At 41.9% G+C, this 16007-nt stretch overlaps 1 protein-coding gene across 1 annotated transcript in view; it reads left to right on the top strand.

The window, feature by feature from the left end:
* chn2 (chimerin 2) overlaps positions 1-16007 on the top strand; it is a 54143-nt gene that overhangs the window by 20235 nt on the left and 17901 nt on the right. Inside the window, exons 2-6 of the mRNA XM_072678725.1 lie at positions 5293-5331; positions 9104-9159; positions 10758-10789; positions 11133-11246; positions 11997-12267. Coding sequence (XP_072534826.1) covers positions 5293-5331; positions 9104-9159; positions 10758-10789; positions 11133-11246; positions 11997-12267 — 512 coding nt within the window. The remainder of the gene's footprint in view (positions 1-5292; positions 5332-9103; positions 9160-10757; positions 10790-11132; positions 11247-11996; positions 12268-16007) is intronic.

Here is a 16007-nt window from a genome sequence, read left to right as displayed (position 1 = left end):
GTAATTTTGTCCATGGTTTGAACCTTGTAACTGCTCTGTACACTGTGTACATCATTCTGGATCGATAGAGCAATATCTCTTAATTACCTGGAGTAAACTTAGTAAACTTATTTTACAGTAACTTTTATTCAGTGTCTTCTCCCATAAGGGATCTCCATAAGATTTGGAGATACATGTTTTCCACTGGACAGTGACGATATATTGGATACCTAATATCAGAAACTAAATAATAATGTCAGTGTTTCAGTATCTAGTGTGTCCATTTATTAGCTTCCTTTCTGTTCAGGGGACTCACTTTCAATGAGCTCTCCAGGGAGATTTTTCAAGCCTTTCGAATTTCGTTCTTAGAAAAAAGAGCTTTTTTCTGCTTCTCATCATCAAAGTAGTCTCAAACACATTGGGTGATGTTAGAGTCTGGACTCTGGGGTGAAGTCTGGGTCTGATGTGAGAGAGTACAAAGTAGAAGTCTGCGCTCTGGGGAGGCCAGTTCATTGTTCTGAGAACACCAGCAGCTTCTTTGCACATGTTCTACCGGTTCTCCTTTGCTCAGTAAGAGCTTCTCAAGCATCTCCACATCTGTTCAGACCCACAGTCGTCTTCTCACAGTGGAGAGTAAGATATACATAGATATATTTGACTTCGTTTTGAATAGAATAGTTTTGTGTGTTTACACACGTCTGAAGAAATTTGATCAGATTAATGACTGTTCAAAATGCTAATATGAGTGTTGCCTTAGTAACGGGAGGCCAGTAACATTACAGAGGGTAGGAATCAGTGGTATCAGTAGAAATACAGAGTGAAGTTGAGAATACAGGACTTTTACAGTGTACTGATTTTTGGGTCCACAAAGAGAGTTGTTGTGGTGTGTTGGTTGGGTGGATTGGGATAAAACAAAATTGCTTCTGGTCAAAGCTTGATAATGGCTCTGGTTGTGTGTGTGCGTGTGTGTGTGTGCGTTTAAGTGTATATGTGCTTTTTGTTTGAGTGTGTAGGCAGTACAGGAGCAAAAGTGCTGACTGGCTGCAGGCTGGAAGTGCTGACAGAGAGTAGACAGTCTGCTTGAAATAAGGCATGAATCTATAGAGTGTGGCACACATGCACAGAAGATCTGGAAACACACACCTACATTGTGCATGTATGCTACCACACTGTACACTCACACCAGGCTCGTATAAAACACACATTAAAGGAGCTTGCAAGTTAATTGGGTACACTTACCTTGTGTTTACCCTCTTTTGCCATTTTATCAGAAACTCAGACTTCCAGTAAGTGTTCAGCAGTAGGTGTCCTTTGTGGGTTTACAATTACTGACTGTAGTTGATCTTTTCCTGCACAGTCCACCAACTCCCTTCTACACCGTCCCTGGATAGACCACCATTAAACCAGCACTGATCCTATTTTAGCAATGGACCTTTTTACCACAGCAGTTAACGACAACATAGAGGCATGGGAGGTTGTATTAATAATTTTATGCAATGTACACCTAGGTGTTTCTGATCAAATGGCCAGTAAGTGTGAGATGGTGTGTGTAGTTATTGGAAACTTGGTGCGTACAGATGCACATACCTATATATATATATATAGAAAAAAGAAAATAGACCACATACACACACACACACATACACACATTTATTTCCCGCCACTTACCATGCAGAATGTCTTTAAAGACAGTATTGATCTTTTGATGGATGGCCGGAAAGTCAACCGCTTTCCAAATGAGGGAATACTGTTTTAGGCTATTTATATTCACACACAGGCAATTACTCCAGCTGTCAAAGACATTCTGTGCTAATGCAACCTAATGCAATATTTCCCTGTCATCTTTAAGATTGTAGGCTTGTCCTAACATTTTTCATGCCATTTTTGCCATGTCTTATATCATGCCACTCCATTTACAAGATGTGAGTCAGTTCCTTAGGTCTTGTCTCTCGCACTGTGTGATGCTGCCCTAAAAATGACCAGAGTACAGCAGCATTTTAAGAAGCAGTCCTTAACTCACCCTGTATCTTTTAAAGAACTTTAAAGAAGATGTTTTGGGGTTTAGTCGGTATGTAACATTGTCATCATGCACAGTATATGTCCAAATGTTTGTGGACACCCCTTCTATTGAATGCATTCAGCTATTCGAATGCATTCAGCTATTTTAAGTTGCACCCATTGCTGACACAGCTTATCTAGTCCCTGTAGAAATGTGCTGTCAATAGAATAGGACTTTCTAAAGCAGATACACATGGAACTATTGGCACCTAATGCCTAATGCCAGGCATGGGCTAGAGGGGTGTAAAGCCACCAGAGCTGCCACAGCTGTAGAGCAGTGGAGCTGTGATCTCTGGAATGATGTTTAGTGCTCAATTAAACACTTTTAGGATGAGCCGGGGAGTTGAGGACGAAGTCCTGACATTACTAAAGCTCTTGTCTCTAAATGCATTCCTTACTGCATTGCTCCAAATCTAGTAGAAAGTCCTCCCTGGACAGCAGAGACCGTAGAGACAGCAGAAACAATGAATGAGCAGGTGTCCCAATACTTTCATCCAAACAGTGTTGCTGTAAAAAGAGCTTGCAGTGACTTAGCGGTTCAGAAACAGTGCAGATATGAGCTCAGTTCAAATCCAGCAAACTAGACTGAAACCTCAGCACAAAAGAACAGAATAGAAATGTCCTTTCACAGCATTTGCCATTACATTGCTTGGGAACAATGCTTTACAACAGGGTTACTTATAAGCTGGTCCTGATAGTGCCAGTAGAAAGTTTGTATTTCAGCATAAGTTTGACCTGAATTGTGATGAAATGTTTATCCAATCCCTGAAACCTGATACCACTTAAACAAGTGATGCAAAAACTTACAATTTAATGTCCTTTCAGGCTAGAAATAGAGTTCGGCCTCCACCTATTATTCAGATGTAAAAATGTAGGAAATTTAGCTTTGCTGTTACTCTCTAAAATCACTCCGAGGGCATGACGAATGCTATTATGTGAACTCACTTTGGGAACATCTAAGAACCTTCAGGCCTCTGTTGCACTGAATAATGTCAATGTTCATGAGCCTACTTTCAGGCAAACACTAAACAAGAACAATGTGCATCATAGGAGAAAGCCCTTAAAACTCTCCAAAAAAAAACCCAAAAAAACACTCGTGACCATCTGATGTTTGCTCAACATCACATAAGTTGTCTGCTGGAAGAATGTTGTGTGGACAGATAAATCCAGCGTAGTATTTTTGGCAAAAAACACTCTTGCACACAAGAACTTCTCCCCAGCTATTAAGCATGGTGGTGGCAGTATCATGGTTTGGGGCTGCTATGCTACCTTATGCCATACACATACAGCTTACCATTGTTGATGGATGTATGAATTCTGGATTGTACCAGCATATTCCACTGGAGATTGTCAGGTTATCTGTCTGTGAACTGAAGCTTAAACGTAAGTGGGTCATGCGGCAAGACAGTGTCCCTAAACACACAAGTAAACCTACAAAGAAACGGTTAAAGCAGTAGGAAGGCTTTTGTCAAGAAGAGCAGTTTATACAAGGAAGCCCACCAGCATCAGTCGGTTAAAGCAGCTTTGTAAGGAGGAGCAGACCAAAATCACTCCAACCTGTTGCACAGAACTAGGTCATCAGTTACCAGCAGTTGCAGTTATCGCTACTCTATGTCACGCCAGTTACTGAAAACAAGTAACTGACAAAAATGGCAATGGTGGACAATTCTGTTTAATAAATAATCGTAAAAACTATAGATTTAGGACTTGTGATGAAGATCCGATCACATTTCAGGTCAAATTTACAGAAATATAGTTTAGAGAAGGGTTCACAGACTTCCTAGTGGCACTGTATGTCATTACAATGCCGTTGACTTCATAAAACATCTAAAGAAACTCAAATGTGTTCTCAAACAGGTAGCTGTTAGTTAAAATGTATGTATATAATATAATATATATAAATGTATATTTTATAGATACAAAAAGTTTCAGAGATAAAAATAATATAACAGCAGAGACAGCATGCTTTTTTTAAAAAAGTTCTGAAACCTGCTGCTTTCTTATGTTCAGTCTGATGTCTTGGTAGCAATTTGTGAAGTGGTTTTGAACCAGTGCCTTTGTGGTTATGGCAGAATATTCCACCATGCACGTCCCACAGCACATATAACTCAGAAACTCTTTAAATGTTGTTTGAGACACGAACTCCACAAGACCTCTAAAGGCATCCTGTGGTATCTGGCACCAAGCATCAGATCCTTGAAAGATCTGACCAAGATCTGATCTTGTAAGTCCTGTCAAGTGTGAGGTGGGGCCTCCATGTGCATTAATGAGCCTTAGGTGCTCATAACCCTTTCACCGGTTCTCCTGTTGTTCTTTCTTGGACCCCCTTTGGTAGGTACTGCCCACTGCATACAAGGAACACCACTACAAGAGTTGGCTGATGTTTTGAAGATGCGGTCACCCAGTCAACCAGACCCACCAAGTGCAAACACCTAATTAACTAAATCATCTCTGTCGCATAAAACCTTGTATCTCCAAGTCAGTGTAAAAAGATCATATTCCAAGTCATTTTGGAGCATTTCTATTGGCCTATTCATCATGAGATTTTGACACAATATAAAGAATAACTGCTATATTCACATTATGTCAAAAGGTAAAATGGCTAAAATGGAAAAACAAGGATTTTGCTGGACTAAAGCCACAGCATAAGATGACTTTGTCTGTGGGCCATTCGTCATGAGATTTTAAAAGCATGTAAAGAACATCTGACAGATTCAAAAGTGGAGGTTTTTGTGCGCTGTTGATGAAATGTAAAGTGGTTAAGTTTGCATTTTGCATTATTAGCATACAATAAATACATTAAATACACCATTATATTAGATTAGAGACACCAGTTTTCGCACACACTCACATTCATGGCAGTATTATGTATTAGAGTTAGGGTGTGTTAGTATAGGTGTGGGTTTGTATGCTTTGGAGAGATGGTGTGGACGGGTGTATATTGATTCTCATTGAGTGTGGGGACTAAACAGAATCACATTAAAACACATGCCCCCTGCAGGGATTTGAAAGAGGATTGGCAGAAGCGTGTGACTGTGTATAAGCCACTGCTAGCAGAATAACTCTCTCTAATGAAACAATGTTAAAACAGACTCCCTGCTGTTTTAGTGACACTAAATAAATCAACAACCTATTGAACAGGGAATAAGCTTTTAATAGCACCATATTTCAACACTCAGGTACACAACCTAGGCTGGCAGTTGGGTTTGCAGTGTATTGACTTGCCATCTCTCCTTGTTTTTGTTTGTTTTACAGATCCTGAAGACTACCAGCCACCAATATGGAAATCCTACTGTAAGTATAAGAGAGCTTAAACCTAATTCGGCTGTACTGAGTAGCTGACTTTCTGCCAAAATCCCATTTCCGTTAAGTAAAAATGGAATGCTTTTCTAAGTTTCCCTTTTAAGTGAGAAGTAATGTGTGGGTACATAACCACCACATGAAAACTAGAGCTCCTAACCACAACAAGTCTGGGCTGTTGCAATTGTTCTTATCACAGAAACATTTCATAATCCGTCTGAGAAGTTCACTGCATCATTGGAATGTGACCTGACCTGGTGCACTGAGGAAGGGGAAGCACTTTTGCTTGATTCAAATGCATTCAAATGTAACAGGACTTACAGTATGTGCTAGTGCTGGGCGATATGGTAAAAATACCAGACATTTTTCACAATGCACAATATTTATCACATTACATGTAATTACAGACTAAATACATCAGTAGCGACAGATTATTAAAGACTCCTTTTCAGATCCTTGTCAGCCCCCACCCACAGGCCCAAATAAGGACCGCCTCGTTTGTGCTCATGTGTGTTTTGGTTCCGTCATTTACGTTCATGTGTTTGATTCAGTGTATCGACTCATGTTCATTTGGTTCACATTTTTCACCTGGGATTGGGGGTATTTAAGGAGCCTTGACACTGCCATTCGGCGCTGAGAATTGTATCGTTTGGAACCTTGAGGTCGCTCGAGAGGTTACCCATACGACTGGAGGTGTGTTACGGTCAGCTTTGGCTTGGTATCCACGACTCAGGAGCAGCTCACCCTGCTAACTACGTTATCAGCGAGGCTCGCTCGCTCACTGTCAGGATTCACTGGTTACCCACGTCCCAACAAGGCGACCCAAGCTTGCAGCAGCACGCTGCCGTTTCAGGTTAGGTCGGCCTTGACGTTTTATCTAGCTGCTGGTTCCCCAGCTCTCCTTGTCTATGTATTGAGCGCCTCTGGAGTGCCCGCTCAGCTCCCAACTCCTCTGTTATGTTACAAAGGTCTGTTATGTTCGCCCTTTGTGTTGTCACATTTCAATTTTGTTCACGTTATTTCCCTCTCATTGCTGCTCATGTTTTCGTACTCTTGGTGTTTTATGTTCGTTTGTTTGAATAAACCCCCTTGCATTGGATTCCATCTCTGTGAGTGTTCATCACTTCGTGTCTGGCCCAGCACGCCATGACAATCCTCTCCCGTACTGAATACTGGGATTTTTATTCCACATCTGCTGCTCTTCATCTAATGAAACCAGTCTAATAACACTGTTAGTAATGCAACTCGCAGTTCATCAGTGTTCTTTACGCATAACACTGATCATCTGTATTTTTCATTATAAACAGTGTAGTGGGGCAGTGGTAGGGCAGTGGGTGGCAGTGGGGCAGGGGCAGTGATTGCTCAGCGGTTAGAGCACCGGACTATTGATAACAGGGTTGTGGGTTACTCACTGCCCCTAATTCACTAGTGTGTGTGTATGTTCACTACCACAGATGGGTTAAATGCGGAGGAGACATTTCGCTGTACATAGTACAATGACTAATACGTGCACCTTTACCTTTGCACCTTTAAATAGTTTGGTTTAACTGGATAAAGTGCAGCACATTTCAATAAAAATCACAGTAATAAACATGGGAGAGTGTTTCCATCACTACTGATGCATTTTGGCTGCAATCACGTCTATCCTGATGAATATCGTGTATCGTGAAAATATCTTTAAATATTGTGATACAATATTTTTACCACACCGCCCAGCTCTACTCCAAGATTAGTGCTGATTTTTGTACATTTGAAGACTCAAGACTCTTCCACCACCCTGGTGCCAGAACAGAAAATAGTCTGAATGCAGATAATAGTCTTCCCAACAGCTTGAGGGGTGGCGGATCAAGCCGAGCAGTACTTGAAACTCATAGTGCCTTTGGGTAACAGTTTTGAATCTGATGCGGGGAGCTAATGAAGGCCAGTGAAGAGAACATTGCACTCTTCTTCTCTCTTTCATGACTGCTCAGTTCAGTTCGCCACTCTGTCTGGGCGGTATTTTGGGGCCTGCCATGTCCTTGTTGTATTGGTGGATGTTATCCAGGCCTTGCTGCTTGTCCTGAGCGTCCCTGACACAAGAACAGCATCGCTGCCGGATGCCTTCCTGCTTCCCACATGGCAAATCTGCTGCAAGTCCCAGCGTCTCTCTGCGCTTGCATTGTGCTCCTCTCTGGGACAGCCTGTTCTTTTAATAAAGTCATCAAGAGCAGTTCTAACCTGTGTCACCCTAAAGTGCCCCAGGACATCTGCTGTTGTTTTTATGTCCCAGTCAATCCATAGAGCCATGCTGCTCTCGATATTTTGATCCGTATGCCGCTGCTAAACTCATCTTGTTGGATGGAGCTCAAATTGGTAATAATGGATATTGAATGGCACAGGTAATAGTCCTGAGTCAGTACTTTTTTTGTGTTGTGTGTGTGTTGTGTGTGTATAGTACCTCCATTTCTCCATATAGTTTAAAGAAAGATAATATGTCCATTTGTTTAAATATGTCAAATTGATATTTTTTATGTAAATCCAGACTCAACCTTTGGCATGAGATTGACAAACCCCTTTATTTATGAACTAATGAAAAATAAGTAAAATTAGAAATAATAAAAATTCCAGTGTTTCTATTATTTACTGTTACTTTACTGAGTTTCTGTTTGTAATTATCAGTAACTGATAATCACTTTACTCAGTAAAACCCTGTTAAAAATCCTTAGAGTATCAAATTAAAATCTTTCAAATGAAATGAAAAAAATACATATACTGGGAATTATTTAGTAACTACTCTTAAACTAGTATGTTAGCTCTGTCTTTATGAGAGCGATGAGTGGGGTCTGCAATCTAGTTTTGTGGAATTTTGAGCATTGAACTACAACAGCTCAAGACACGATCAAGACATGCAAGGTATCATCCCCAAACCTGGTGTTCCTGAAGGACATTACTGCTGAACTGAGCCACACAGTAACTGCAGCAGCACACTCTCCGGTCCACTCTCTCTGATTGACTAACTGTTATTGCTGATTTATCATCTCTACTTCTGCAAAGCCTGAAGTTTATTTTGCAGTGGCTTTTACCAGCACACATGCATAATCCATAGCCACTTGCTTTGATGACATATGCTGGTAGGATTAATAAATAAGCAAGCATCATGTGGTTGGAGGCCTTCTGCAGTGCAACAGTCACTTTCATGCAGGCCACTGATGCTGGTACAGGGAGAAGAGGCTGAGAACATGAGAAGGCACATAGTAGAATACACAATGTGAGAGAGACTGGTCTGATGTTCATGCACGGTAATGTGACCTGTAGCTTTCCAGAGCTCACTGAGCCAGTGTTTTCCTGCTTGTTTTATATATTCCTGTTTATTTCATTATTATATCATCTTGCTTTTACAGTATTACAGTATAAGTAGGGTGATGTATGTACTCACAGCCCTCATTAAAAGGCTCTTTGGGGAACCAAAAGAGGTTCTTCTATGGAATCGTTCTAGTTAACCTTTATTTTAAAGGCAGTGAAGCAGCACACATTGTTTATGAACATTGGAATGAAATATCTCCTGTGTCCAGTTGTTTTTGGTCCATACTCTGATCATTAACCATTCATAGCTTTAGTGCCATGCAGCTTGATAAATTACCTTCAAGGGTTTCCGTTGCTGACCCTGTTCATATGAACTGAATGGGTTAAATGTCCAGGATAAAATATCTACACCTTACAGTGCAGAGTGTTGTTCTTTTTTTAAATAACTGACAAATGAAAGTGTGTGTGTCTGTCTGTTTAACAGTATACCAACTACAGCAGGAGGCACCAAGGCCAAAGAGAATCACATGTCCACAGGAGGTCAGTAAAGGTGCATGTTAGTGACAGTGTACATTTTCTTACATCACATGCTCTGTGACTCTACCTTCAGAACTGGAATGGACCAGATACTCTGAACTAGACCAGGGATTCAATATTGTTAAAACCTGCCCAGAAAAAATGTTAAGATTACACTTAAATGCTTAAAAGTTATCAGTTCGTTAGGTTCACCTTTGTTGTACCTGCAGGCATAGGTCACTGCACTTGTTTATGTGTTAGGACTTTAGTTAGATTTAGTGTTTGTCTATAATTATGATTTAATTATTTTCTCGCAACTGTAAGTCACTTTGCACTGTGTACAGTTTACAATTACTGACTGTAACCCAACTGTTTCTGCACTTATCAGCCACAATACACACTATTCTTTAATGAAAAAGGACCATCCTCTTCAGCAGTGGTCAATTTCTGACCACAGAACCACTCTTGGTTGATTTATTAGATTGTGGACTATTCCCAACCCACTGACACTGTGGTGTGTAAAAGTTCTAATAACAATGCAATACCTGATGCCCTTATGCCCAACACTATCACATCCCTGTCATGTTGGTATCACTGCTGTACTGAGAGTGGTCCACCACCTAAATAATATCTGTTCTACAGCGGTGTCTTGATGGATGGCGTAATAAATGGAAGGAAGGAAGGAAGGAAGGAAAGCACACTTTACAGCCATTGCATAGTAGTGCAGTGGAATTCAGCCTCTGCATTTAAACCCTCCAAGGCAATGAAAACACACAGGGAAATGAGAACACACAGCCAGAGTGGTGGGCAGCCACCTCGGCACCTGGGGTGCAATCAGGAGTTAGTTGCCTTTTTCAAGGGCACCTCAGCTGTAAATCTTAGGGAAGAAGAAAGTCCTTTAGTTTAGGGGTGCCATGCTTCTAGGTTAGCCTTTTGACTCTACTGACTCTTTGAACTTCACTTCCCACAATCCCCATTTTTGCTTTATAGCTGAATGCATTTATTTTTAAGGGGTGTCCACAAACAATTGGACATTATAGTGCATGGAAATTCACAACGTATGGTTGCTTGTAACTATCTTGTTTAAATGAGCAAACGTCGTCGGCTCCATTTTGATCCACTGTCAGTTGCTTAGGAACAAGAGACTTGCAATGCATTTTGGTCCACCTTCAGCTGATGTAGTAAGCTACAGTGTTTGCTAGAAATGACCAGTGCATTGTGGGATATTGTAGTGCCCTCAAAATCACACTCGAATTCCACTTTGCGATTTGGACACTGATTAAAATTCGAACGCTGACTCTAAAATGTAAATAGGGAGCCCTTTTGGTCACCGCCAGGGTATTTCTTCACTTAACTCACCTGTGTTAACCTGTGGGTATCTAATTTTGAAGTATTACCATGTCACATTTCCAGAAGCTAGAGCAGATTTACACAGTAATTGAAATAGCAACGTGACAGACGGGACTACATTAAGGCTTTACCATTAAATATACTGCACTGATCCAGCTTTGTATAGACCTGCCTATTGAAGACGTGATTTGCGAGAAGGTGTGTCATGGCTGGAACTAATTTGTATGCTTACACTTGTTCATCTCTCTCTCTCTCTCTGTCTCTCTCTTCAGATCGAAAGCAGGCCCAAGTACTATGGCCGAGAGTGAGTGTATAACTTTATTATCACCATCCTCATCCTTTTTCAGATAGTCTGCCTGATGTGCAGAGAGTCGGCGAGATGTGTCATTTATGACTGGAATTAGATGTGGTGCAAGACACTCAGATGTGTGGGCGTTAATAAGAGAGGATATGAATAAAAGAGAGCGCGAGAGTTGGAAAGAAAAAAGGACTGTGATGAATGGGGATGTGTCAAGTGTGTGATGGAGGGTGTGCATGTCCTTGAGTGTGTAGTTTGGGATGGAGTGTATTTGAGTGTGTTAGGAAATGAGATTGTCTGTGTGTGTTTGTGCATGCATTCATGTATGTGGACTGGGCTCTTTCTGCAGGTTCCATGGGCTAATCTCTAGAGAGCAGGCAGATGAGCTGCTGGCTGGAGCAGAAGGGGCTTACCTCATCAGAGAAAGCCAGCGGCAGTCTGGCACTTGCACACTCGCCTTGAGGTACACGCATGGACATGCATTACACACAACTTTACATGCATACTCATGAGACCGGTCGTAACACACAAGTGTTACTTCTAGAGATGCACCAATATAGGACTTCTGGGCAGATGCTGACTGAGATTTTTCATCTGCGAATCTGCCAATACTGATACACATTGATACAAGCATTTAAAGAATACAAAAATTGGACAGAATATGCCCGGATGTCTCAATACTCAATACTCAGTACTTAATTTACGTCACACAGAATCAACTTGACATTGTATTTGAAATATTTTGTATTAAAAAAAGAGAATCTATCTATCTTTAGTCAAGTGGACTAAAGTGCTGCCTCTGTGATCTGAAGGTCGCTGGATTAAATCCCGGGTCATGCTGCTTGCCATCAGCAGCCGGGGTCTGAGAGAGCACAATCGGCCTCGCTCTCTCAGGGCTGGGTTGATGGCACTTCCTCCCCACATCATTCCTACTGTGATGTTTATCGGAAAAGGCATTTGTTAGCTGCTGTTGTTGTATTGGAGCTTGGGATCAAGCTATGCTGCATCAGCGGTAGTTTGAAAGGAGGCGATGCCTGGCTTTATATGTGTCGTGCCAGTCATGCTAGTCTTCAACCCTCCTAGTGTTGGGGGCATCTCTAGTGATAGAGAGAGTTTACACAAATAGGGGATTCAGTAATTGCCCTTTATTTCTTTCCTTATTTATTCCTCTGTCTAAATGAATGTTCCTCTTCTCCTGCATTCTGCATCACAGGTTTGGGGGTCAGACACTAAACTATAGGCTCTTCTACGATGGGAAACACTTTGTGGGGGAGAAGCGCTTTGAGTCGGTGCATGACCTGGTCACAGACGGCCTCATCACTCTCTACATCGAGACCAAAGCGGCCGAATACATCGCCAAGATGACCACCAACCCCATCTACCAACACCTGGGCTACACATCCTTACTGAGGGACAAGATCACCAACCGCCTGAGCCGGGCACGATCCGAGCCCAAGAGAGTCACTTTCCAACAGGATGAGAAGGTGAGGGCTAGAAAACTGGTTCTAGCAGGTACTATGCAGTATCACAACCAGTGTTATTAGATATGACAAATTTGAATGAAGAAAATATTACCTGAATCATTATGTATTGCCATGCCAACGTGGTTGGTTGAAACTTGCTTTAGTGGGCTAAACAGTGGACTCAGTGCCTTAGTGAGCTCTTGATAGTCTTAACCTGTTAGCATTGTGTGATGGGAGGAGTCTCACAAGTGGCTGGGAATTGGAAAAATTACCAAACGGCCACCAAACAGGCAGCAGCGGCAGGTGGGAGAGCCGCCGATCCCCCATGGGTGGTGGCGGGTGGGGGGGCCCGCTGGCCGGACTGGTAGGTGGCAGCTGGTAGAGGGGACCTCAGCGGGCAGTCTTCCAGCAGGTCGGGCTGGGTGGCCATTTACTCAGAGAAGGTAAAAAGAGAAAGAGAAAGTTTGTTCTGAGAGGAATTTTATGGAGGGCGGAGAATGTTGAGCATCAGCATCAGAGCATGTCTGACGACTCCGGCAGGTCTGATTATAACAGCCTAATTAAAAGGAGAGAGCCAGAAGGTAACACGGACACGGGTGCACCCTGAACAAACCTGAGTGATCGCGTGTAGGCAGCAAGACGACAAAGGCCCTTCACACATCTCAGTTGCAAACATGGATCTTCAGGGAACCAAAAGGGGATATAAGGGGCTGTGGTAGCATAGTGGGCATACCAAGCTATTGATTGACAGGGTATTTTTGTGGGTTTGATACCCAGGCTTGGTAAGCTGACAGTGTTAGACCCTTACCTATTCTGCTCTCTAGACGCGACAGTGTTGGCTGCTCATTGTTCTGGGCACATGTGCTCACTGTTTTCTGCACATATGGGTTAAAGGCACAATATTACAGTATCGTAGACACGCCTCAAACCTTTTTTTATGTGTATATATCTTTCAGTGATTGTTACAAAATGAAGTTTTCTTCTAGTTATCATGACTGTAATGGCTATGACAAACATTTGTCCTTTAGAAACATAAGATAAATGTTAAAAAGGAATGGATCTGAGAGTTTGGACACTTCCGTGACAGAGTGTGATGGAGTGTCCCAGGAGTGCAGCGCTCCTGTTCGCCTGAGTGGCTCTGATGGAAGATAATGGTGGCAAATGTGCCGTTGCCTTTCTCATCTCTCATACACTTCATCCGATTCAGTCTCTCATCTCTCAGACACACTGTCTGATTCTCTGACAGATGAGTCCGGGCCGCCTCCACCATCAGGCTTGCACGCTCTATTGTGTGCATTCTAATCTGATGCACTCCAAGTGAAATGACCCTAGGTGATTTGCTGGCAGTGAATTATTTTTTTAATTAAATGCTGAAGCAATGTTGGCTATTTACAGTGTTATCAGTTAGTTTCACAGGGGTCTCCCTTGATAATAGCAGTGTTGTGATTAGCTCTGTGAATTAGCGTTCTCATATAATCTTATTTGGAGGTTATTTTCTGCTGATGTTGAATTTGGGATTGCTAATGAACTGTGTGTTGCCTGGGGAGTTGGTGGCTTTGCAAATTGCAATTAGAAAGTTATTTTCCCTCTCTTCTGCTAGTCGCCACTAGGGGGTGTAAACAGACCAAACTGACAGACTGATGCAGCGTATTTAATGAAATTGCAGCACAGTTGTTTTGTAAATAGCAATGCGGTATGATTAGACGTCTGAACCATGTGCTGTATTGGTTATAGCTCTGGATGGGACCAGTTTGATTTGCTTGCTGCATTTCTTATGAATAATTCTAATAATAGTGATGCTATTGGGCAGACCTGCTGACAGAGAAAATAATATCAAAAATTCTTGTTTAGAGTTAGAGCAGAAAGAATATGCACAATTTTGAGCATACCGTCGAGGCATTTCTGTCAGTGGTGAACCACTACAGAACGCCATGCGCTGAATAAAACCCTGCATCCTCTGGAGGACTTCATCAGCAGTAAACAATTCAGGAAATGAAGCACAGAAATTGAAACTGCAGGAATAATTAAGCGAATATGAATTTGGCTTTACTGTGAGTTATTGAACTGTCAGTAGGAGAGCTTCAAGTCTTTGTCCTAACAAGGAGAAAACAACACATTGTTATTACGTAACCGCGTTGCTGCTAACTCAAATCTGGTGTGCAGTAATACGATACAGCTTCGTTTCATCCTCTAGGCTACAAGAAATGCAAATAAAATTCCTCCTCTCCCAGTTTCTGCGGGCTGATGCTGGAATCTGTAGGGTTGATGTTCCCGAACACTTTGATCTCAGCCTCAGAACATTTCCTTCAGCCGGATGCATAAAACATTTCTGCTTTGCTCTGCATCCTCTGGATAAGAAAGCCTAAAGAGAGAGAGAGAGAGAGAGAGAGAGAGAGAGAGAGAGAGAGACTAATCCTAAGTACTAATGTAAGTGCTATAATTATGGTTTCAGGACAGATTTAGTTGTCACTTATTCACACTGTATTGCAACGATCTTCTCTATGTTTTATAAGGTATCGTAATTACATTTATGGCATTTAGCTGACTTATCCAGAGCATTATTATTATTATTGTATCCAGACAAGAGTATTCCTATTTCAGAGGAAGGCCAATGTAGTTTTAGGAGTCTTGCCCAAGGACTCTTATTGGTGTAGCGCAACATAGTCACCCAGCATCTGGTGTAGCTTAACATCAACATCTCACACTCACAGCATGTGTGGAGTTAAATCAGTCAGAGCACACTCTTTAAAATAAAGATGCTACAGTTTTGTAACGTCACCATAGAAGAACCATGGTTGTAATATAGATGTGTGAAGAACCTTATTAAAGCCTAAAGCCCCATCACTCCACATCACCAGTTTGAAGGTTCTTCACACTCGCACATCTCTATTAATAACATGAAGCCTCATTCACCTACTGTTCTTCAAAAGAAATCTCTTCATAAAGCCTACTCATAAAGCCTTTTTCACCAAAAACCCTTTCCCCCAACAAAGTGCTGGTGCTCGTGCCGCAGCTGGTGCCGGTTCCTGCAACCTAGCGTACCTTTTGTGAACTGACCCTTGTGTGTCCACTGGGCACTCCATCAAAAGGTGGTTGCTGACGATCACACATTTCCTCATGCTCTGCAGTCACAGGGTTTAATGTACCAGTCAGCTGATCTGCAGGTTGTGCTACCTTGTCATGGTATGCTAACGTAGTAGTATATATTTATAGGTACAGCTGCCTAAATAAAGCAGCAGGTAAAATATTCAGATATGCTAAGAGCATCCTATCAGTAAAATGCTCTGTTTTGATTTGTTGGTTCCAGACCAGCAAGATTATGGAGCCAGAACGACACAGAGTGGTTGTTTTGGGTTTTTTTTTGGCCTAAAACATTATGCAGGATTTTGGCACCAGTGCTGGCACTATGCCAATGGAAAAGTGCTAAGAGACATTCACTAATGTTTTCTTATTTGGGACTTGTTGCGTTTACGAGGACTGCGGGATCCATCATTATAAGAGCAGATCTGTGAACAATTCTGAGGATTAAGAACTCATCATGAATCTGACGGAGACTTTTCTCAAAAACATATTCAAGACATTTCTTAGCAAGACATTGGTGACTGATCGGTGAATCTTTTCACTACATCAAACCATTTGTAGCACCTTTAGTTTTCAAGGAGTGCACTGTGAAGTGTTGTGCAAGTGCTCCTTACAGCTGGAGTTCCTGCTGGAGGTCCTAGATGTACTGTGTGCCATCTGCGGGGGCATATGCTAGTATA

This window comes from Salminus brasiliensis, chromosome 5 (genome assembly GCF_030463535.1).
Source record: "Salminus brasiliensis chromosome 5, fSalBra1.hap2, whole genome shotgun sequence".
In the NCBI taxonomy this organism is placed as follows: Eukaryota; Metazoa; Chordata; class Actinopteri; order Characiformes; family Bryconidae; genus Salminus; species Salminus brasiliensis.
The sequence above is the reverse complement of the archived record's forward strand: the minus strand, read 5'-3'. Positions and strand labels throughout refer to the sequence as shown.